Source organism: Sarcophilus harrisii, chromosome 1, assembly GCF_902635505.1.
Source record: "Sarcophilus harrisii chromosome 1, mSarHar1.11, whole genome shotgun sequence".
Classification (NCBI taxonomy): domain Eukaryota; kingdom Metazoa; phylum Chordata; class Mammalia; order Dasyuromorphia; family Dasyuridae; genus Sarcophilus; species Sarcophilus harrisii.
Window position 1 is genome coordinate 99,630,466 of NC_045426.1, and position 25,263 is coordinate 99,655,728.

General features: G+C 32.8%; 1 protein-coding gene across 2 annotated transcripts in view; it reads right to left on the reverse strand.

Moving 5' to 3' along the window:
* The window catches only part of RAD23B (RAD23 homolog B, nucleotide excision repair protein), an 80,545-nt gene that overhangs the window by 41,783 nt on the left and 13,499 nt on the right, over positions 1 to 25,263 (reverse strand). For both annotated transcript variants that reach the window (XM_031961352.1, XM_031961353.1), the window contains exon 2: positions 3,706 to 3,787. In XM_031961352.1, coding sequence (XP_031817212.1) covers positions 3,706 to 3,787 — 82 coding nt within the window. The remainder of the gene's footprint in view (positions 1 to 3,705; positions 3,788 to 25,263) is intronic.

The following is a 25,263-nucleotide window of genomic DNA, read 5'->3' on the forward strand; positions in this document are numbered from 1 at the left end:
GACCTTTGAAGGGATCTTATATAGAAATAAGATTAAATTTATTTAGCTTGAGATCATTGGAGAATGAGGAACAATGGACAAAATCACAAAAAGGCACATTTGGGTTTAACTTTCTGTTAATATTTTCTTAAAATGGAGTGAGCTGTCCTATCCCATTGGAGGTTTTCAAAATGAAGCCTGGACAATCAAATTCTAGGTGCCCTTCTTGTTTAGAAATTTGAAGCAAATGGCCTTTGGGGTACCTAACAAATTTTCAAAGTTATTCAGCATACATATCCCCTTAAGTTATAAAAGGGGGAGGGAGGCTTATGTAATTCATGCTATGAGAGATCTATAACAAAGTATTCTTTGAAGTACAATTTTCAAATGGAAGCAGTTGAAAAGTTGATGTGTTTCAGAAAGACAAAAGTTCAGAACACAAGAGTGACAACTATTAACAAAAACTATCAAAGGCACTGATTAATTGAATGACTTGTACTGAAAATGTTGGGAAACCCAAACTTGAAAGAGTACCTACAGAATATTATTTTTTAATGACTATTATATTATTTTGAAAAGATACAGGCCAGAGCTATGACAGATTTATAGAAGATAAGATTATACCAATTTATTAGGAAAAACCAGACAAGTCTGGAGCATATTCTTAACCTTTAGAGCTGTATCTGGGAGGGAAACATGATTAAAAAACAAAAAAAAAACTAACATTTATATAATTCTTTATACATATAAAACACCAATTTACTTTATTTTTATGGTCATGAAATTTTATAATAATACATGAAAAAATTTCCATTTTTATTCTTAAAATATTCTTCAGATCTTCTTTTGCTTCTACTCTATTTTTTGGCCTTTCTGGAAGTTTTGCTTTCAATACTAGAAAAATACACATCTGTCAATAAATCCACAACTATTTGTTTCAAACATATTCAAAAGCAATCAACAAATTTTAGTGTTTCATTGAAAAGGGTAAAGATCCACCCTTTTTAAAGAAATACCCTAAATATTGAAACTTGCAATAATAGAAGATCCAACAAACTAAAAATTCAAATTCTTGGAACTAGAAAAAAGACTGAGGTAGTAAAAAAATAGCTGTTTGCACAGAAAAGGAAACCTGTCTTCAGAATGAAAGACTGGATCTGAACTTATCACTGCAACTTTGAAAATTAAGTAAGTACTTTGAAATTTCTGTCATATTTCAAGTATATGATTTTTAATTACAATAACCTCAGAACTCAGCAAAAGTGATCAAAAGCATAGGAAGATTGATACAACTTAAAAATTATTTAAAATGGATTATTTAAAACCAATCATTACAAAACTTAAAGCACTCTTACCTCAAAGTTACATGCAATACAATGTACTCATTACATGATACAGATAACTTTATGTATACTCTGCCTATTAAGTACAAAGGATATGAAAAAACAAAATTAGAAGTATAATAAAAATGATTTATACAGTGCTTTCAGGGTTTAAACACTGATTTCTTCATCATACTTTGTGAGGCAGATACACTAATTATAAAATGTAACTAATGTGATTCCCCCCCCCCCCATATTCACATAATTATTTATTTTCTAAGGGAAGAATCATATCAAATTCTGCTGATTCCAAAATTCTATTATATTAGGGCACTGTCTCTTGGAACTGGTTGTTAGTTCTGTTAGGAACTGTTGCTAGCCAGGCATGTGAGGATGAACAAGTTACTTAACTTGCTATGTGTCTCAGTTTTCTCTTCCAAAACAGTAACTTTCTACTTGTTTCCCATAGTTGTTTTAGGGATAAAATAAGTTAATGTTTTGGAAAATTAAAGTAATTTTATGGAAATAAAAAGAAATGCAAAATGAATGATACTACTGAATCTAAGCAGCACAGTGCTATAGTAGGGAGAACAAGCCTCACAGTCAGGAAGAACTAGGTTTAATTACCACTTCAGACATTTTGTGTGGTGTGGGACTATCCAAATACCCTGGGTAACTCTCTAAGAGAAAGCAGGACAACAGTTGCCAAATACTGAATGGTAGAAGGGATTTCATCATGGAGAGAAATTTCTTACTCTAATAAAAGCATGACTTTAGATAAACTAACAAGACCCTCTGAATAGAGGCTAAGGGAAATTATATCTTATTGAAAATTATATTATATATGATATATCTTAATATGAAAGTTGGTTGGTTGAAATGAGTAGGGTCTGTAGGTACTTATGAGATGCCTTGACAAAGGCAAGCAGGAAGAGAACTAGGCATAATAACATCCCATTTCCCACTGAAGGCCAGAGACAGAGTACACAAAATACATTATAAAATCTTTCAATGTTCTTAATTATAATTGAGTGCACTAAAAAATAAGAGCTTCAGCTAAATGAATTAAGGTAATCTGAATTTAGGTGTGATATAAAAAAAAAATCTTCTGTTAAAAAAAATAATGTTACTGATTTCTCTCTTTTATAAATGTTTTAAAAAAAGAAATACATCAAATTTTTCCTCCTAAATGTTAGTCAATGCTGAGATTTCCTCCAAAAGCTAAACTAGATGTATGAAGTGTTTGGGCAATTCACTCATATTTTTGTAACTAATCTGCAAAATTTTTATCTGGCTGCAATAATGCTATATATATTCAGAATAAATATGTTAGATATATTATATCTATTAACATATCTATTCACTACAGAAGGATAGGACATATTCAAGGAAAAATAAAAGGCTAATAAGATATATAAATATATATTTTATTCTAACAGTTGTATTATGTTATACCAAAGGATTCATTTATTGATTTTGTTTCTTTCATTGGTTCTCACTCTGCATGTCCCAGAAAGAAAATACCACTTCAAATGCCAAGGAACCATAGACCTAAGTAAGACAGAAGGGATAGGGGGGAAAAAAAAAAAAACCTCATAGTCTTGTTCTTCTCTATTCTCAACACCATTTCTTTATCAGGGCTCATGTTACATGACCTTCCCAGATTCTGAGAAAAAGTCTGTGTGTTTCAACTGAAGAACAGCAAAAGAAAATTCAAAGTGATAGTTACCCTGAGGGAGTCAAGAAATTTGGAAGGGTAGCTTACCAACCATGAAGCACATTCAATCCTTTTGATAAAACCAAGTTCCAAAATTCTAAAGAGTAGGCCGTCATAATGATTCAGTGATATAAATGGTGTCCCAAAAAGACTTGGTACAGTTTTAAGTTTTGACAGCTTAAAAGTTTAATAATTTAAAACTTAAGACTTTAGAGACATGCTATATGCCTTGCCATCCTTAAAATATTAAATCAATATTTTCCATAGTTATCAATGAGGTGAAAGGGCAGAAGATAGAAGAAGAAAAAGTATTGAGTCAAGAAATGCTGAGACAAAAAGTAAAGTCAAAATAAAATTAAGGGTTTAACATGCCAATAGCAAATAACAGAAAAAGACCTTCTTAAAGAAGAGTTAATAAATCTTAAAAGATGTGTGCACACACATACACACTTCCCAAAGCTGTACAAAAGCAAGGTTCAGATATAAATGGTATTTCATATTTTCTAAATTGCACCATAAACCCTACCTCGTAATAAGTATAATCCATTTGTAAAAGCATTGCTTGTGATGTTAAAACTATAATTTCTAAGTGCCAATTCTTTTGGAGAGGAATATCTTAAGGATAAACATTCTCAATGTAAACAATTTATAGATTGTTTTAATCATTTGTAGGATATAATTAATTACCTGCATAAATTAATTTTTGGCCTGCTACTGGAAAGGCATCCTTTCCCTTTTCAGATTCAATCTTCTCTTTCAGTGCCTTAACCTAGAGGAAAAAAAAAAACAGTTAATTTCCTTGCTTCTATCCAAAGTAAGAATAGAATCATGGCATTAGAAGTGATATAAACATTTATTTAATTATATGAAAAAGTTACATTATTTTCAAATTACACAGAATACTTAAAAGTAGAATCTCTCCTTGTCAACCAATTTGCTGATTCTTATAACTTCCCAAATCAGGTCTAAAAACAATGCATCTGGGGTGCAATATACAAGATTATTCATTTTTAGTGAAGCCTAAACCCAGGTTATTATTAATTTTTGTTTTTCCTTGAAGATATCCTATCCTTCTGTAGTCAAAGAATAGTGTTATATACTTGAGAAAAAGAAAGGACAGAACAGGGTCTTGTATTTTCCAAATGTTTTTAAAAACCTCATTCACAAGGAGAACAATCAACACATTAACAACAATATCACAGAACCGGTCAACTTTGATCAATACAACATTTAACCCAATTCCAGAATACTTATGTGCCAATGTGATTTTTTTTTAGCATGACTATACCTTATAAACATGGGGAAACACTATTGTAGCTATATTATAGAAAGGGAAAGTGGAAGAAATTGTGAATCTTTATTTAAAAACTAACAAAAAAAAAACTGTTTACTTCTAAAAACTAACTTCTGAGATATGATCATTGTCATTTTAAAGGAAAAGAAATTAGCTGGAGTTACATTAAACACTTTTAGTAAAATCTAGTAATAGGTTCTGTAATCTGAGGCCATCACTTGATTTTAGGGTAATAGTGTCAAGGTGAAATACAAATAGGATCCCATAAATAAGGATTCCTTAAGATAGAATACTGACTTAACAGTATTTTATCCGTTTTAATGTATTGTTTATTACTTTCCAATTTCATTTTAACCTGGATGTGGAAGTACTCAGGAGTGTTATGGGCCTGATAGAGCAGAAGTGACGAAAAATGTAGACCCTAAGTCATTCATGCAACATAAAACTAAGATGTGTCAAATATCTAATGAACTAAAACAAAAATTACTCTTTGCATAAAATATTTTCTGATAATCACATCAAAAGGATAAACAACTCTGCAATACTTTATTCCAGCAAAGTAATGTAATATCTTTTAAACACTCAGAAACACTTAGCACTAATATGGTATGAATGTCCAATTTGCCCAGAACATAAATAGTTCAATTAAACTGAAGAAATTTAGCAGTTGAGGATCAGTTAAAAGAGACTTCAGAGATATCTAACCCCCTTATTTTACAGGTAAGGAGATTGAGGCCCAGGGAAGTTCAGTGACACTTGGGGTTATATATGTAGCAAAACATCAGAAGGCAGACCAGGCCTTTGACTACACTGTTTTTTGTTTTGTTTTTAAATGCAGTTCCCCCCCACAATGCCTCTCAATTTGGACCTGAAAATTTTAACATTCTTAAAAATCATGTTATGTGTGTGCTTATTATTTTAATATTAGATTGCAAGATCACTGAACGGTTTTTCATGGGGGGGAAGGGAAGAGGGAAAAGGGATGAAAGAATAAATACTGGCAAAATGACCCAAAACAGACCAGAAGGCACCGACTATGGTTGGATTCATCTAGTATTTATTCCAATGATGAACTGTGCATGTACAGCTTGCTTTTTGTTTCTTATTTTTTGAAAAGGAGTGCTCTAAAACACTAGAGAATATAATACTATGAAACTTTACTAAGTAGAGGGCACTATGACAACTAGGAATTACCAAGATGAAAACTCCTAAAATATCTTTCTGACACTGGGGTAACACATATACAAATAATTGCAAGTTCAAATCTGTCCTTAGACACTTAACACTTCCTAGCTGTTAGCTGTGTGACCCTGGGGAAGAATCAATTGCCTCAAGGAGTTGGGGGGGGGGGGGGGGGGGGAGGGAGGAAGAAAGGAAGGGAAAGTACGAAAGACCCAAAAGTTACTGAAGATTACATGTTATATAAAAGAATGTGTTATATTCTCTAGTGTGTCTGAACACTCCTATTTAGAAATAAGAAACCAAAATCAAGATGTACTTGTATAGTTCAACTATGGAATTCAGCTAGACTGAATTCAACCACGGTACCTTCAAGTTTGTTTTGGGTTCTTTCCACAATATTTATTCTCACTACCTACTACAAGATGAAAAACTTCTGGTGTATACTGGGTCTTCTCCCTAAGACTCACTCCCCATTACTTTTTACAGCAAGAAAATTCTTGTTTCTAAAGGAAGGGAAGGATTTCAACAGGTGGAAGAAACACAAATTATTAGATTTAAAAGTCAACTAGAGGGCCATCTAGTCCAATTCTCTCATTTACAGACAAGGAAACAGAGGAATAGAAGGGTTAACGACTTACTCAAAAATCATACCATTACTAAGTTGCAGAGATGGGCTTTAAATTCAGGTTTTCAAACACTAAATCTAACACATTTTTTTTTCCGAACCAAACTACCTCTATAGACAAAAAATTGCTTGAGTGAATGCACAAAGGCAGAATGATATCAGGGAACAGTTAACTAACAGTTCCGTTTGGATAAAAACAATATATAAAAAGTAGTAACAAGAAATTATGCTAGAAGCAGGCCTTGTATATTGAAACATTTTATTTTATCAAGTATGCAATTCAAGAATAAGAGTGTTAACAAGAGCAACATGTCATACTTTTGCAATGGTGTAATGATAGAGAAATGATGGCAAAAAAAACCACAACTAGTTAAAGAAGTTTTATAATAACCCAGGTCATGATACGATGAGACATAAGGCAGTATCAGTGGGAGTAGAGATGAGATAGATAAGAGATATTATTGAGAATGGAGAGGACTCATCAGTAGTTAGATATTAGAGTAAAGACAAATAGACTTAACCGATTTTGATGAGATTAGATTTAAGGAATCAAATGATAAGATTATATTCAGGGAAGCAAAATAATGAGATTAGGGTTACTGGTGGTCAGGGAGTTAGATGATGAAGTTAGTGGCATGTTCTGAGGAACCAGATTTGGCTCCCCTAAATCCCCTTAGGATTCAATGCAGGGTAGGAAGTTGTGAGAACCTTCTTTCATGCATTGCACGGGTCTTTCATAAAGGAATTTATGAACCTGAAAAGCTAGACTGATAAAAAAGTTTATTATTGGCATTGGGAAGTCATCCTTTACTATGCAGGAATAGAAAGACTGAATTCCTTAATAGCAAGGCCTTGGGGGAGAAGTTTCTGATACAGAGATCCCAACAGAGATATAAAGTCTTGTTAGGGAAATAGGTGAGGGAGATAAAGAGAGGGTACCGCAGAAATAGAATTTCAGTGGGCACAGGTTTCATTGGCATAGCATGTGGCATGCATGGCATTGTGTGTTAGGTCCTCTGCAAGGACTGAGCTTAATATTGGCTCTTTTCCTATAAAGTGGGGTTGCTCTTGATGGGGGCTGGTGGGTGGAGTTTTGATCTGGAATTTGAGACTTGAATGGGGTTGGAATCTCCAACTTTGGACTCAATTAGCCCCACCTAGATAACAGAATGAAGCTGTTTGTCTCGTTTCCCTTTACAGAGGTCAGGATTTCAAAGAGACTCTTTCCTTCAAGGAGCTTCTCAAATGCTTTTACCTCATGGCTCATCCCTTAAGTCAGAGAGAGAAAGAAAAAGAGTTTCAGGGCTCCCCTCATCAATTTGAATCTAGAGTATTAGAAGAATGGTTGATGATAACCAATAGAAAAAAAGTTGTTTTGAAGAGGAACAAATAAGGCACATTAATTAGGTTAGGGCCACCTTTCCAGGGCTTTCAAATACCATGCTAAAGTGTTTGGACTTGATGAGAAACTATCAGTTTTGACCAAGGAAGCAATAGAATTGTTGTTTCTACAGATTACTCTGGCAGCAGTATATAGAATGCATTCCAGTGGGGAGAAAATTGATGCAAACAAGCCAATTAAGAGACTACAGTCCAAATAATGATAATGAAGACGTGCACTAGATTAGTGGCAATGTTAACACAAAAATGCAGTTTTCATTTACTGTGAAAGGGAGAATTGATGGGAATGACTTGGCCATTCATTGGTTATATAAGATAATAGAGTGACATGATTTTGGCAAAGTTGGAGACTAACTGGTTTCAAATCGGAATTAACAACAGGAAATTCACATAAAAAACAATCAAGAAGTAACTAACATTAATGCAAATATTTAGAAAATGCTTTTTCACACAACACTAGCCAGAAAAAATTACTATCAGTCATTTAACAGATGAATAAAGTGGCAGCCCTCTTTGTAGTGGCCAGAAACTGTAAACTGAGTAGATGCCCATCAATTGGAGAATGACTGAATAAATTGTGGTATATGAATAATATGGAAGATTATTGTTCAGTAAGAAACGACCAACAGGATGATTTCACAAAGACCTGGAGAGATTTACACGAACTGATGCTGAGTGAAATGAGCAGGACCAGGAAATCATGATATATTTCAACAACACTATATGATGATCAATTCTGATGGACCTGGCTATATTCAGCAATGAGATCAACCAAATCAGTTCTAATGGAGCAGTAATGAACTGAACCAGCTACACCCAGAACTCTGGGAGATGACTATGAACCATTACATCGAATTCCCAATCCCTATATTTTTGCCCACCAGCATTTTTGATTTCCTTCACAGGCTAATAGTACACTATTTCAGAGTCTAATTCTTTTTGTATAGCAAAATAATGGTTTGGATATGTATATTTCTTTTGTATTTAATTTATACTATTTATACTCTTATATACTTAACATGTATTGGTTATCCTGCCATGTAAGGGAGGAGGTGGGGGGAATGAGGGGAAAAATTGGAACAAAAGGTTTGGCAATTGTCAATGCTGTAAAATTATCCATGCATATAACTTATAAATAAAAAGCTATTAAAATTTTAAAATAAATAAATAAATAAAAAGAAAGTGAGATTCAATGATACTAAGTGACTTGTTTCTGAAGCTATAATGCTAGCTCAGGTCTCTGCTGATTTCAAAATCAGGCAATTCCACAAAACTATACTCTCTCCAAATATCAACCATAACTTGCATAGACATAATATGTGCTAAATCATGAAGAAACATAGGCAAAAACAGGGTTCCCTGAACTCACAGTTCACATTCCAATGAAGGAGGCAATATGCAAACAACTATGTAGATACAGGACATATAGAGTATAAATGGAAAAGTCACATGACAAGTTACTAAAAATTTAAGTATGAGAGAAAGTTGAGACTGCTATATATGTTTTGGAAATTAAGATGGTAACTACTAGGTTCTAGCAAAATTACAAGCTAATATGTAAAGTTAATTATTACAACTGCTTAAATAAAGACTTCTAGATGAATCAAGCAATGTTAAGTTTAAAAAGAAAACTGTTACATGTTAAATTGTATAAAAATCCAAGAACTGGAGTTATATGAAAATTCTCCAGACTATTAAAAAAAAATGCACACAGAAAAATTCTTTACATTTCCTTGAGCTATTAAACATTTATGTGGGGGGAGAGGGGGAGAGTTTGTACTATTTGGGTTGACTGTTTACTGTTTACTGTTCGCACTATTTGGGTTGACTGTTTACTGTTTACTGTTCGTACTATTTGGGTTGACCAACTGTTTACTCAATTATATATAATAAGCTAACACTCTTCTTCCTACTTCCTTCTGTCTACAGAAGTGAAATTTCCTTTCTTTTCTTACTATCTTGATCTGGTAATCTATGAGGTGGAGAAATTATGAGTAGAAACTGGAAGAGTAGAATGTAGAATTGCAATTGGTTAAGAACCCAAAGGAAATAACAATGAGATATGAGAAAGGAAGGAATTCTATAGCAAAGAGCTCAAAGGCAAAGGATAGAAAGGAAAATTGGCGGAACAGAGGACTGGTGCCCAATAGCTCAAACTAAGGGGGGGGGGGGGGGGGGGGGGGAAGAAGGAGAGAATCAAAAGAAGATGATGGCATTTAGGGCTGGAAAGAACTTTTTAATCTAGGCTTACCCTCTTATTTATAGATGAGAAAATTAAGGCTCAAACTGTTAAATGAGGCAACACATGAGTGCTCTAAGTGATCTCAGAAACCATTTAGTTCAATCCATACTATTTCTACAGTATCCCCAATAAGTTTTAGTGAATGGGAACCCAAGACATTTCCTAAGATACTAAGCTAAGTTTTTCCTCACACTAATCCTAACTTCCACCCATTTCTCTTAGCTCTGCTCTTTATTGGCAAGTGGCAAAGGGCTATTTTCTATTCTGACATGCTAATCTTTCAAATGCTTACTTGAAGACTGATAATCTCTCTCTCCCCCATCTGTTTCTCTTTTTTAGACTAAATTGTTCAGTGGATCCTCATTTGATATAGCGTCTGTTTCCTCTACTGTCCAGGTTACCCCCTTCAGGATGAGTCTGAAATTGTCTCTTTCCTAAGAGATACCACCAAAACCTGGACATAATACTTCTGACCAGTATAAGACTCATTTTTCCCCGCCTCAAATCCATGACTCCCTCTATGTAGCCCACAGTAGCACTAGAATTTTCTGCCTGTCATGTTAACAATAGTGGTTTATAGAGATTTTCAGTTAAGACCAATATTCTATTCTTCTTTATAGTCCAAAGGACAAAGTCACTCAGTCTGATCTAATATTTATAAATAATATTTATAATCTAATATTTATATATCTAATATTTATAAATATAAGTGTAGAACTGGACATTTTTCCCTAGTAGGTATTCCATCAAAGATTTTTATCCATCCTGATATATGTTCCCTTTAATGACTCCTATTTAAGTTTAGTCATTCTACATTCTACTTCATCTGTTCAAATCCACCTAACTACAAATTACCTACTCCATCTCTCTTCCATCTTATCCTGAAGCATAAGTATGAAAAAATTCTATCAAATGAGTTGAAGTATTTTCAGCAATCTCCAATCTACTACCCTGGCTATCTTGTTAAAAAAAGAAAATGACATTAGCATGTTCTTGATAAAGTTACATTGGCTTTTAGTGATCATTACTTCCTTCTTTACATGCTCACAAAACCCTCAATTTAATATGTCCTAGAATTTTTCTAAAACTAGAAATCAAATTCATTGGCCACTACCATATTTAAAAAAAAAAAATTTTTTTTTTCAACTGGGTAATACCTGCCTTTCTCCAATCTTATGGAACATCATAATCCAAACTCTTTATAGGATTACCAAGGCTCAACAATCTCCTGTCAGTTTTTTTCTTCCCCCCTTGGAAGACCAGCCTGAAGTTCATCTAGGCCTAAAGACTGGAACTCATTAAAGGTGCTCTCTTACCATCTCCTCACTTATGTGGAGTTTCAACGACCTTATATTAAGCATTTTTTGTTTTATCCTTCCCAAAGATCATCCTTTGAAGAGAAACAAAAGGAAAATAAGAGTTGACTAATTTAGTCTTCTATCATTTCATCCATTTTGAGCAGCAGGGATACCAAATTTTTTTATCCTCTTTTCATCCCAACATTAAGTATAGAACTATCACTAATTAATCTAAGATCTTTTTTTTTTTTTTGGGGGGGGGGTGTCTAACAATCCTGAAAGCACTTATCTTCATTATCAAGTTACCTTTACTTTACGTTTATATATTTTAAGAGGATGAATCAGTTTTTAGTATAGCCACTCTGGTTTCTTTAGAAAATTCTCCACCACCTTTCTACTACACTCTCATCCCTCCAATTCCCACATAAATACCATTTCTTATGTTTTCATTATTGAGGGACTACCATCCCCTCTACAGAACATCCTTACCCATAATCCTACTTATCCTTTCTTTGGAAACAGCTCTCTGGAAAAAAAAAAAGTATATTATTTCAGAGAATTTTTTTTTTATTCTGTCACAAATTCTGTAATCATATACTCATTTGGTCCCTTAGGTTTCCATAATTTCTTGAAAAAATCAGTTCTCCTTTTAAAATCAGATCCAAAATAGTTCCTCTTTATGGTCTGCTCCACTTTTTGGACAATAATTTTAGCGAGGGAGATGAAACTTCTACTGTACATTGTCTCTACTGTTTATATTTTTTGAAAACCCTTGACAAGATGTACTGCCACCAGAAGAGCAGTTGGGATAGTGAAATGTCTTAGGAATCATTATATGCTAACATTCATTGAAAGAAATACAAAGATATAGCTTATTGAAGAAGCCTTTAAGGGAACTCCATAATTAGCATCAAGCCTTTTAAGTTCTTTCTGGTGGAAGAGGAGTCAGACTTTTCAGGTTTGTCCCTGAACTTCTTTTTAAAGCCCCATGAAAGGAAAAACTTCTTTAAAAAAAACTACAGTTTCAAAAAATAGAACACAGGCTATTAAATGAGATATAAAATCGGTTTCTTAGTGGAGCTTGGATGATCACTTGTCAGGTACATGACAGAATTAATTCCAATCAAATGGAGACAACTTTAAGTCTGTATATTTTTGTATTTTGTATTCTGTTCAAAGTAGATTTCTCTAGGAGATTCAATTTGTCCACTTGTAAAACAGTAATAATCCTATATACCAGAGATTCTGTGAAAAATTAACAAATTTACTCTGAACAATCTGATGATAATATGAATTAGGATTCCTAAGAATTAGAAAACCCGTGTTCTGTTGTAGCTAACTACTTTACTTCTCTAGAACTGATATCCCAGCATTAATTTAAAGGATACCTCTAAAAGTTTATAGTTCTGAACAAAACCCTTTATCTTTCCCAAGCCTTCAGGCCTTCAAATGGTTCAAGTTACCTGACCCAGAACTGATATCATTAAAATGACAGAAATACTATTTTTCCTCCCAACATTGGACCTCATGAATTTAACTGTATGAGTAATTAAATTCTAATTTGAATTAGAATAATTATATAATGGTGTGGGTCATAGTACTACAAAGATCATTCAACAATAGCAATAGTGGACAGGCTATTAAACCTGTCTTTATATTAGTGAATATTGGCTAGCAAATTAGGCATAAATTAAATTAAACGCCTTTAAATGACGAGAGCTTAATGTCAACAACGGCAAACATTTGACTTTAAAAAAAAAAAAAAAACTATTTTCAAAACATGCACATGCTAGAGAATACAACAGAAATAGCACATTTGGCCAACAGCACCCAAGAATTTAAAAAATGAATAATAGAAAACATAAATTAGGCAAAAGACAAGCTAGATGGTTTTTAAAGTATGATGTAGTTAATATATGTTTACTGGAAGTATTATAAAACTGTGGTTTCACATAATATAAGCTTTTTATATTCTTTTACATATGAAAAAAATTACAAGATGGGTTTTTGACAGGCAATTTAGAATCAAGGGAAGTAATTACAGTGTGAAAAGAATTAAGACCTACTTAATTCTAGGTCTACTAATTCCTGTATTTAAAAAATTTGTTGGTTTGATAATTACACAGCACAGTATAGGTGATAGGTAATTCATCTGTAGAAAGAACAGAACCCACAATTTCAATACAAAATTAATTTTTTCTAATAGAACTTATATGTGTACAACTCACAAAAATATAAATTTCTGTTATTTCTTGAGTTTCATTTCGAGACCTGGATATTTCCTGAGTCCCTCAAAGGTTTGAACTGAAAGCTACTAGTAAACTGGGTTTATATCCCAAAGAGATATTAAAGAAGGAAAAGAGACCCATATGTGCAAAAATATTTGTGGCAGCCCTTTTTTGTAATGGCAAGAAACTGGAATCAGTTGGAGAATGGCTGAATAAGTCGTGATATATGTTATGGAATATTATTGTTCTATAAGAAATGACCAGCAGGATGAATACAGAGAGGCTTGGAGAGACATACATTAATTAATCCTAAGTGAAATGAGCAGAACCAGGAGATCATTATACACTTAAACAACAATACTACATGATGATCAATTATCATGGACATGGCTCTCTTCAACAATGGGAGGATCCAAATCAGTTCCAACTGATCTGTAATGAACAAAACCAGAGAGAGAAAGAACACTAGGAAATGAATATGGACCACAACATAACATTTCCACTCTTTTTGTTAGTTTGCTTGCATTTTTGTTTTTTTCTTCTCAGGTTATTTTTACCTTCTTTCTAAAATCTGATCCTTCCTGTGCAACAAGATAACTGTGTAAATATGTATACATATATAGTATTTAACATATACTTTAACATATTTAACATGTATGGGACTACCTGCCATCTAGGGGAGAGGATGGGGGGAAGGAGGGGAAAACTTGGAACAGAAATTTTTGCAGGGGTCAATGTTGAAAAATTACCCCATACATATGTTTTGTATACAAAAAGCTATAATAAAATTTTTTTAAAAAGCTAATAGTAAACAATATAGCGTATCAAATCTAAAAAGGAGGTGAGGGAAAAACAATAAAACTTTGCTAAATTAACAATTAGGAAAGACAAATAATACTGCAAGTAAGTGGGCTTCTAAAGTATATTCCATGAAACATTTCCTCCAATGGTTATCCTAATTTCTTGTTCCTAAATACCATTTAAGGTAATGAATGGTAGCCATGGATAGATATTCTCTGGGCATGAAGAGCAGCAACTGCAAAACAGATTATTATTTTTCTATATCAAACTTTAAAATTGCAGACAAGTTTTTTTAGCTGAAAGTAGATTTGTGGGGTTTTTTTCCCTTTTTTAGGGAAAAATGTTTAAGGAGTAATGAGGCATCCTTTCACTCACTCAAGCTATTTATATACTCCCATGTCATGGTAAGATGAGATGCACCAACTAGTATATCACAAAAGGAAACTGACTATGAATGTATTCCTACATTTCTATTTCTGACTTAGGCTTTTAATTTTTTTTTTAATTAAATGACTAAGTTAATTTAACAAGTCACTTTTTATTGACAAAAAACCCCACATATTTTAAGAATAGCTAGGTGGCGCAGTGGATAGAGAACCAGCCCTGAAGTCAGGAGGACCCGAATTCAAATCTGTCCCTCAGACCCTTAACAACTGTGTGATCCCAGGTGAGTCATTTAACCCCAACTGCCTCAGCAAAAAAACAAATAAACAAAAAACAACAACAACAACAACAACAAAACACATTTTTAAAAAGTTTACTTAACCAGGGTTAGAAAAACCCAAGTCAAAAGGACAATGATTTTTTTTTTGATAAGAGGATGGAAAGTAATACAAGAAAGCCGTAACTTATTTATCAGTTGTCTTCCAAACTTATTTGTACATCTATTATGACAGGACAAAACACCCCTTCCCATTGCTCCCACTCCTACCTTTAGATATATAGTGGAGATCTTGATATAGACATATATGTAAGATAAACAAAAGTCATTCTTCAATAGAGAAGTGTTCAAAAGTGACAAACACTTCTCTTAAGAAATGCCTATTGGATAATAATCATATGAAAGAATGTTCCAAGTCAAAATATTATACTAATTACAAAGAGAACACTATGAAGCTTTTTTCAGTGAAATTCATAACAATGTAAAAAGATTTGTTGCAAATATAGAAAATGTATACCATTCTAGATGATTACATGCAGCCAGACAAAAGCTTATCAAGTTTGTCCATCTGACAAATATCTTGGGCACTACAAATTAAGTCCAGAAATTAGTGGTTCATTACAAATCAAAAAAAGGAAAAATACTCGAAGATAAAAATTTATTTCTAACAGATATTCTCCTATCTGTTATAAATATTTAAAACAAAGTGTGAAACATCATGATCTTAGCACTGAAATTACTGAGTTAGGTGGTGTTTTGTTTTGTTTTAAGATTCACTTCAATATTCATAGTTTGCAAGGGATCTATAAATTTGAACTTGGAGGGGAAAAATTAAATCACATCTTTATTCCAATACAGTTAACTTCCTTTGTATTTTGTTATATGTATATAAAAATGCAATTCTGAGAAGGAGTCCATTATCTCCACCAGACTTCCAAAGGAGTTATAGAAGTGGTTAAAAGTACTTACTCTAATGTTAAAGAAGGGAAAGGGACTCACATGTGCAAAAATGTTTGTGGTAGCCCTTCTTGTAGTGGTTAGAAACTGGAATCCTGGTTCCAGTGTCCTTTTATCTCTACCACCTTCATTATGTCCTTAACTATATTTTAACCTTACTTCCAAACCCCATAATAAACCTCTTTTATTAAGCTAGCTTTTCCAGCCAGTAAATTCCTTTACTGGGAACTCCACAGCCACTAGACCTCCGACTCCATATCTTTGCGCCAACCTGCCATTAGACCTCAATTAAACCCTAATTTCATTTAGGTAACCCACATCTAGACCTCATCAACATCATTGTAGAATGTTCCCCAAATGAAGGTCATACCGTCTCATAATTTAAATAAGAAATTTAAATATGTATATTTAAATAAAAAATAACTTCCCGGTGACCTCATTTATTTTTGTCTTCTCATAACAAATACTTAAGACCCGTAGTTATATTTTCCCATTAATGCAAAAAAAGATTTTTCCTTAAAATAAAGGAAAAGGAAGCATTACATAATAATGAACACAAATTTTCTTACATGGAGTTGATAAAACATCATTTCTATAAATGTTAGTGACTACAATAAGACTGAAAAAAAAAAAAAAACAAAGCATAAGCACAGGTAAAAATAAGATTAAATACTTCCTATTTTCTGATGAGTCATAATATAGTTAGAAATAAGAAAACACCAGAAATTTAAATCAAAACAAGTTTCAGTACAGAACAGTACAAAAACTCAGAAATGTAAACATTTCAATATACATAAAAAAAGAAAAAATTACTTTCTGCAATAGTAATAGGATATTCAACAAATATATAAGATATCACATTTCATAAAAATTAAGATTGTACATAGCAAAATGCAATTATATAAAGAATAAAAATAAATTGAGTTTACAGAGTAATGAATTACTTTTATGTCCACATATTTAAGTGTTTACATTTATTCAGCAGATATGAGTAACTTTTTAAAAATTTGAACACTGATTTACTTTAATATTGTATTACTTTATTCATTAATTTTTTAAAGTAAATATCTGATTGAGTCTAAGATTTTTAATGAACTACATCAAAGCCATGATAAAACAGTTGAGAAGCCTAAAGATCTGATTTCTGCCCTAATATCCCAGAACCAGAGGGTAGAATAGAAATTCAATGATCATCACCTGAAAGAATACTTCCAGTAACATTATAGCCAAATTCAAAGACAAAAAGAAATCATTTCAGTACTGTGAAGGATACAAAATAAACCCACAAAAGTCATCAGCATTCTTATATATCACTAACAAAATCCAACAGAGTTACAAAAAGAAATTCCACTTAAAGTAACTACTGATAGTATAAAATACTTAGGAATCTATCTGCCAAGGGAAAATCAGAAACTTTATGAGGAAAACCACAAAACACTTTCCGCACAAATTAAAGTTGATCTAACCAATTGGAAAAATATTAAATGCTCTTCGATTGGGTGAGCAAATATAATAAAGATGACAATACTACCTAATTAATCTATTTGTTTAGCACTATACCAATCAGATTCCCAAAAAACTATTTTAATGACCTAGAAAAAAATAACAATAAAGTTCATATGGAAAAACAAAAAGGTCAAAAATTTCAAGGGAAATAATGGGAAAAAAAAAAAATGAAGGTGGCCTAGTTGTACCAAAATTATATTATAAAGCAGTAGTTACCAAAACCATTTGTTCTGGCTAAGAAATAGATTAGTTGATCAGTGGAATAGGTTAGGTTCAAAGGACAAAACAGTCAATAACTTTAATACTCTATAGTGTTTGACAAACCCAAAGACCCCAGCTTTTCGGATAAGAACTCACTGTTTGACAAAAATTGCTGGGAAAATTGGAAACTAATATGGCAGAAACTAGGCATTGACCCACACTTAACACAGTACACAACGTCAAATGGGTTCATGACCTAGGCATAAAGAATGAGATTATCAATAAATTAGAAGAACATAGGATAGTTTACCTCTCAGACCTGTGGAGGAGGAAGGGATTTATAACCAAAAAAAAAAAAAAAAAAACTAGAGATCATTATTGATCACAAAATAGAAAATTTTGATTATATCAAATTGAAAAGGTTTTGTACAAACAAAACTAATGCAGACAAAATTAGAAGGGAAGCAATAAACCAGGAAAACATTTTTACAAAGGTTCTGATAAAGGCCTCATTTCCAAAATATATAGAGAATTGACCAATTTATAAGAAATCAAGCCATTCTCAATTGATAAATGGTCAAAGGATATGAACAGACAATTCTCAAACGAAGAAATGGAAACTCTTTCTAGCCATATGAAAAGATGCTCCAAGTCATTATTAATCAGAGAAATGCAAATTAAAACAACTCTGAGATACCACTACACACCTGTCAGACTGGCTAGAATGACAGGGACAGATAATGTGGAATGTTGGAGAGGATGTGGGAAAACAGGGACACTTAATACATTGTTGGTGGAATTGTGAATACATCCAACCATTCTGGAGAGCAATTTGGAAACTACGCTCAAAAAGTTATCAAACTATGAATAATACCCTTTGATCCAGCAGTGTTTCTACTGGGCCCCAAAGAGATACTAAAGAAGGGAAAGGGTTCAAGAATGTTTGTGGGCAGCCTTCTTTGTAGTGGCCAGAAACTGGAAACTGAGTGGATGCCCATCAATTGGAGAATGGCTGAATAAATTGTGGTATATGAATATTATGGAACATTATTGTTTGGTAAGAAATGACCAATAGGATGATTTCAAAAAGGCCTGAAGAGACTTACACGAACTGATGCTGAGTGAAATAGAGCAGAACCAGGAGATTATATACTTCAACAACATGATGATCAATTCTGATGGATCTGGCCATCTTCAGCAATGAGATGAATCAAATCAGTTCTAATGGAGCAGTAATGAACTGAACCAGCTACACTTAGTGAAAGAACTCTGGGAGATGACTATGAACCATTACATTGAATTCCCAATCCCTATATTTTTGCCCAATTTGATTTTGTTCACAGACTAACTGTACAATATTTCAGACTCCAATTCTTTTCGTACAACAAAATAACGGCTCGGATATGTATACTTATTTTGCATTTAATTTATACTTTAATATATTTAACATGTATTGGTCATCTTGCCATCTAGGGGAGGGGATAAATTGGAACAAAAGGTTGGCAATTGTCAATGCTGTAAAATTACCCATGCATATAACTTGTAAATAAAGTTATTAAAAATTAAAAAAAAGAAAGGGGGAGACAAGAGTGGTGGTGATAAAATGGAGGGTGGATTAAGGGAGTGGTCAGAAGTAAAAAACATTTGAGGAAAGAGTTTAAAAAGGGGGATAAAGAAAACTGGATGGAAAGAAATTCATAATTATAACTGTAAAAGTAAATGGGATGAACTCACCATAAAAAGGAAATGGATGGCAAAATGGATTAGAAAGCAAAATCCAACAATATGCGCATTTATAAAAAAAACACTTAAACAGAGTTGTAAAATAAGGGGCTGGAATAGGATCTACTATCCTTCATGGAAATAAAAATTGTAGGAACAGCAATCACGATCTTGGATTAAGTAAAAACAAAAACAGATTTAATTAAAAGAGATAATCGGGAAACCACAGACAACAATGAAATATTTATAACAAACGTGTGTGTGTGCCAAATAGCATAGCACCCAAATTTCTAAAGGAAAAGTTAAAATGAACTGCAAGAGGAAATAGTTGAAAGTATTCTAATGGTGGAAGGGACCTTCAACTTTCTCTCAGAATAAATATAACCAATAAAGTAAATTATAACGATAAATAGAATCTTTTAAAAATTAGCTAGCTATGGAAAAATATACCTTTTTTCTTGCCTGCACATAGCACCTTCATAAAAATTGGCCTTGCATTTAGGGTATAAAAACCTCACCAACAAATGAAGAAAAGCAGAAATATCAAACACATCCTTTTGAGATACTAATGCAATGAAAATTGCAGTCAATAAGAGGCAACTGAAACAGATTAAAAATTAATCAGAATCTAAATAATCTAATCCTAAAAAACAAGTCGATCAAAGAATAAGATCAATAAATTCATTAGTGATAACAACAACATAATCAAAATTCGTGGAATGCAACCAAAGCAGTACTTGATGAAAAATTTTTATCAGTTTACAAGAAAGAGCCGATTGAGGAATTGAGCACACAAATAAAATTATCAAGATATTTAGCTGCCATATTTTCATCATCACTTGCAACTCTTTGGTAATTTTAAAATGATGCAACTAAACTTGGTAATCAATGCATATAGCAAAAATTTCTTCTTTTTTCATTGTCTATTTAAATAAGCTGAAGTTTTTGTGCGAATGAATATCCGCTCTAAGAGAAATATGTTTTAGACTACAATATTTAATCTTTATGGCTAAAAGATGCTTCAGTCCTATTCCTTAGTTGTTTGCAAATCACAAGAAACTGCTCCAACTTTGCCTTTTTCTTCGATTTCACCTATATGTTTTATAGTATTTCATACTGTAAAATCAGACTTAATGATATCTTGTTTTAATTTAGAGTTATTATATTACTATTGAAAGCAACAGACATTCACCTGCACCTTTCTGACTTTAAATGGTTCATCCCTCGTTAAGCACAATAGGTGTCTGCCTATTCCCAAAGATTCAACATATTGAACCTGAACTTAGTGTAGACATTCAACCTGTATCAGCCACTGTGGATTAAAACACTCAAATTAAAGTGATAAACTTTAGGCCCGCCCCCCAATAGGATTACAGGTGTGTGCCTCTAATCCAATTATTTTGCAGATATTCAAGATCAGGTAGTTCAGCCTAAAAATCAGTAGCTTAACCCCTTTATCTACTATCTTAATTCATTAACATTTCTTAAATTTCACATTCCCCTGCCCTACTAGACATAGGAAGTGAATTAATAAAATGTATTTAAAGTACATTAAATTAGAAATCAGGAGATTCAGTCACTAACTAGTAGTACAGCGCAAAGCCTAGTCAATGACATGAAACAATTTTTCATCTGTAAAATGAGAGGGGGGCATGATTAAACTATCTCCCAAGTCACTTCCAAATGTTAAATTATCTGAAATTAGTTGCCAATATATAATGAAGTTCAATGAAAGTACAAGAATAAGCTTATAAAAAAATTAAATAATATTTTGCTGATGAGTAAGGTATTTAAATGCCAGTATCTGGCTATTACTCATCACAAATAATGCAAAAGGATAATTTCAATGTAAAACTAGCAACAGAATTCACTGTCTCCGATTTAACTTTGGACCGATATTCCTTAATAGTCCAGAAAAAAAAAAAAATTACTTCCATACTTTATATATGCTACAAATACAGTAAAATTAAGACTTTGTTTAAAGAAAAAAAGAATAACAAAAAACCATTATGTTTTGTGCTGCTGAAAATAAATGAATCTCTTACACTAATATCTCTTAGCCCCCCAAAAAAAACAAAAACAAAAAGGCAAAAAAGAAATAACCTAACCATAGAAACTCATGGGAACAGGGAAGACACAAGTTCATCTTCAGTACGATACTTAAGTAAAAAAAGCTTATACCCCAAAGAGTAATGTGAAATGGCTCCTTGGCCAGAATTTATAGAACTCAAAAATGGAATTTAAAAATCAAATGAGAGACATTGAAGAAAACCTTTTTCGAAAATCCGATAAAAATCAAGAAAATTATGAAAAAAAAAAAAAAAGTTAACCAAGTTTGTGAAGACCGCGTATTTTAAAATCAGCCGGAGTCAGGAATTCAGGTTAGGAGAAAATCGTCAGTCTTTATTCTCAGTGAAGAAAGATCGGAGGTAGAAGGGAATCGGCAATAGCAATGTGTGCAGCTGAATCAAGAAGCTAGCTAAACCAGAAGCCACAAGACTAGCAGCTGGGAGTATGGAACCCAGGCTCAATCTCTCCCAGCTTCTCTTCTTGTCTCTCTCTGCCTCCACCCACCCAAATTGTCATTTCCTATAAATACATCAGAACTTGCACAGAGAGTGGGCGGGGGCCATTCTTTATGCAATCATGTATATTAATAGAGTATAGTCCAATTACTATTTAGCCTCAAGTACTTGGGACCTCAGTGCAAGAACTCAAACCTCAGCCCATTACACAAGTTGATAAGGAAATAGTCTCAAAGATGAAATTAACTCTGAAAATTGCAATCAGGAAAGGGAAGACATTGAAGCTATAAGACCAAGAAATAACAAAACATACTATAAAAGAATGAAAAAATAGAACAGAATATGAAACATCTTATTTAAAAAAAGATCTGGATAACAGATCAAGAGAAAATATAATAATTGGACTACCTGAAAATTGTGACCAAAAAAAGAACCTTGACACAATAATGCGAAATAATTAAAGAAAAGTTATCCTGGATTAATAGAACATGAGGGGAAAGTAGAAATAGAAAAAATTCACTAATCACCACCTCAATGAAATCTTTGTGGAAAACATAAGAATATTATTGCCCAATTTTGAAACCCACAGATCAAAGAAAAAATTTTGCAAGAAACAAGAAAAAAAAATTCAAATAAACTACAGATACAATTAGAATTGCACAGGACTTAGCAGCTACAATAAAGGATTGCATAAAGATACAGGAATCACATCTACGAACAATCAAAAAAACTAGGCCAAAAATTATCTAAAACATCAAATAAAAAAAAAATGGACATTTAATGAACTTGCATATTTTCAGATCTTTCTACCAACCAAACCCAAACTCAATAGAGAATTTAACATATAAGAGCTAATACCAAAGATAAAATTTAAGGAACTTCACATAAACAAACTGGAATCCTACAATATGTTGCTTTCAAGAAAACACATTTAAAGCAGAATGATTGATACAGAATAAAGGCAAAAGGCTAGAGAATTAAAAAAAAGCAGGGGTAGCCATCCTTATCTCAAATCAAGCAAAAGCAAAAACTAATCTAATTAAAAGAGATAAGGAAGGAAACTATTATCTTGCTAAAGGATAGCATGGATAAGAAGCAATATAAATATTAAATATATATGCAGCAAGTGATATAGCATAGAAATTCCTAAAGGAGAAGTTAAGAGAGCTGCAAGAAGAAATAGACAGCAAAACTATAACAGTGTTAAACTATAACAGTTAAAGAGATAAATAGAATACTAGAAAAGTTAGGTAGGACAGACTTTTGGAGAAAACTGAATGGAGATAGAAAGGAGTACACTTTCTTCTCCGCAGTTCATGGAACCTATACAAAAAGTGACCATATATCAGGACATAAAGACCTCAAAATCAAATGCAGAAAGGAAGAAATAGTAAATGCACTCTTTTCAGATCATGATGCAATAAAAACTACATTCAATAAAAAGCCAGGGGAAAATAGACCAAAAAGTAATTGCAAACTAATGTCATCCTAAAGAATGAATGGGTGAAACAGCAAATCATAGACACAAATAATAATTTCAATCAAGAGAATGACAACAATGAGGCAACATACCAAAATTTGTGGGATGCAGCCAAAGGGGTAACAAGGGGAAATTTTATATCTCTAGAGACTTACTTGCATAAAATAGAAAAAGAGAAGATCAATGAATTGGGCTTGCAAGTAAAAAAGCTAGAAAAGGAGCAAATTAAAAACCCCCAATGAAATACTAAACTCAACATGCTAAAAATAAAAGGAGATAAGGAAAAATTTAAAGTAAAAAAACTAATCAACTAATAAAACTAAGAGTTGGTTTTATGAAAAAAACCAACAAAATAGATAAACCTTTGGTAAATTTGATTAGAAAAAGTAAAAAGGAAAATCAAATTGTTAGTCTTAAAAATGAAAAGGGAGAACCTTCCACTAATGAAGAGGAAATTAGAGCAATAATTTGGAGTTATTTTGCCCAACTTTATGCCAATAAATGTGATAACCTACGTGAAATGGAGGGATACCTACAAAAATATAGGTTGCCCAGATTAACATAAGAGGAAGTAAGTAAATCGCTTAAACATGAACTGTTTACAATTTTTTTACAAGGGAGATGTATACCATATGTCTAAGATTGACATCAGCAATAGGGTAGCTCAAAAGAAAAATCAGGTCAGAGTTAGGGTAAAAATAGTAAATTTGTTATACAAATGAAGTTCAAAGGAAGTTCAGTAGACAGAGGCATTAGAGGGAGAGGAGGGCTTACAGTTCTACTCACATTAGGAAACTAATGGTACACTACATATGTACCATGAAAGGTATAGCACCCTCCAAAATCTATTAAAAAATAAGGGGAAGGAAGAGGTGAGAGGGGAGAGAAAGCAAAGGGTGAGGGAAGACAAGTGAGGGATCTATGGGTGGGGCTAAGTTAAATAATAGCAAAGCAAGTTAAGGAATAGAAATAAAGCAAAGAGTCAAAAGGGATGAGGTATGTGTGTTTGTGTGTGTGTATTTGCGTGGAGGGCAGGGTGTATGTACATATCTACATATGTATACATATATACTTTAAAAATACACACACACACACACATATATATATATAGCTTGCTTGGGGAAGGTGGGTAGATGAAAGAAAATAAAGGAAGAAAATATAGGAAAGGTTTCCCATTCTCTCACAACATCTTGTGAATGAGATCTCTCATACCATCCAATATCCCAATGCTGATTTAGCCCAGTGCTTTGCACGTAGTAAATACTTAATAATTCTTTTCTTCTATTCATTATTATTACAATCATAAGGTTCACAAGGGCAAGATCATAGCTATGTTCCTATACTAACTTATAACAAGCACTTAAAAGTTTAGTTGAACTGAATCAAAATCTTAGGAGCTTGTGAAATAATTGGGTTCATTTTCAAATCTTGGGAAAGGAGAGGTAAAGAAAGGAAAGGGTCAAGTTTTAAGAAGGTGTCAAAAGCCAAAAGGAAGATTTTATATTTGATCCTGGAAATAAGAAGGAATTACTGGATTAGATTAAATTGGGAGGTGGGCCTGTCACACAGATGCTTTTAGAAAAGAGCTTCTTCAAACAATAAAATTAGAAGTCATTTCTAGTCATAAGAAAAAAATGCTTTAAATCACCATTGATTTAATGCAAATTAACACAACTCTGGGTACCATTTCACACTTCTCAGATTGGCTAAAATGACAGGAAAAGATAACGATAAATGTTGGAGGGATATGGGAATACTGTAACATCAATATACTGTTGGAGTTCTGAATTGATTCAACCATTCTGGAGAGCAATTTATAACTATGTCCAAAGAGCTAACAAACTGCATTGCCTTTGATCCAGCAATGTGTCTACTGGTCTGTATCCCAAAGAGATCATAAAAAAGGGAAAAGGACCCACATGTGCAAAAAATATGTGGCAGTCCTTTTTGTAGTGGCAAGGAACTGAAATCTTGAGGATATCGATCACTTGGAGAATGACTGAATAAGTTACCATATGTGAATATAATGGAAATTATTTCAGAAAAGCCTGAAAAGACTTGCATAAGCTGATGCTAAGTGAAATGAGTAGAATCAAGAGAACACTGCACACGGCAACAAGAT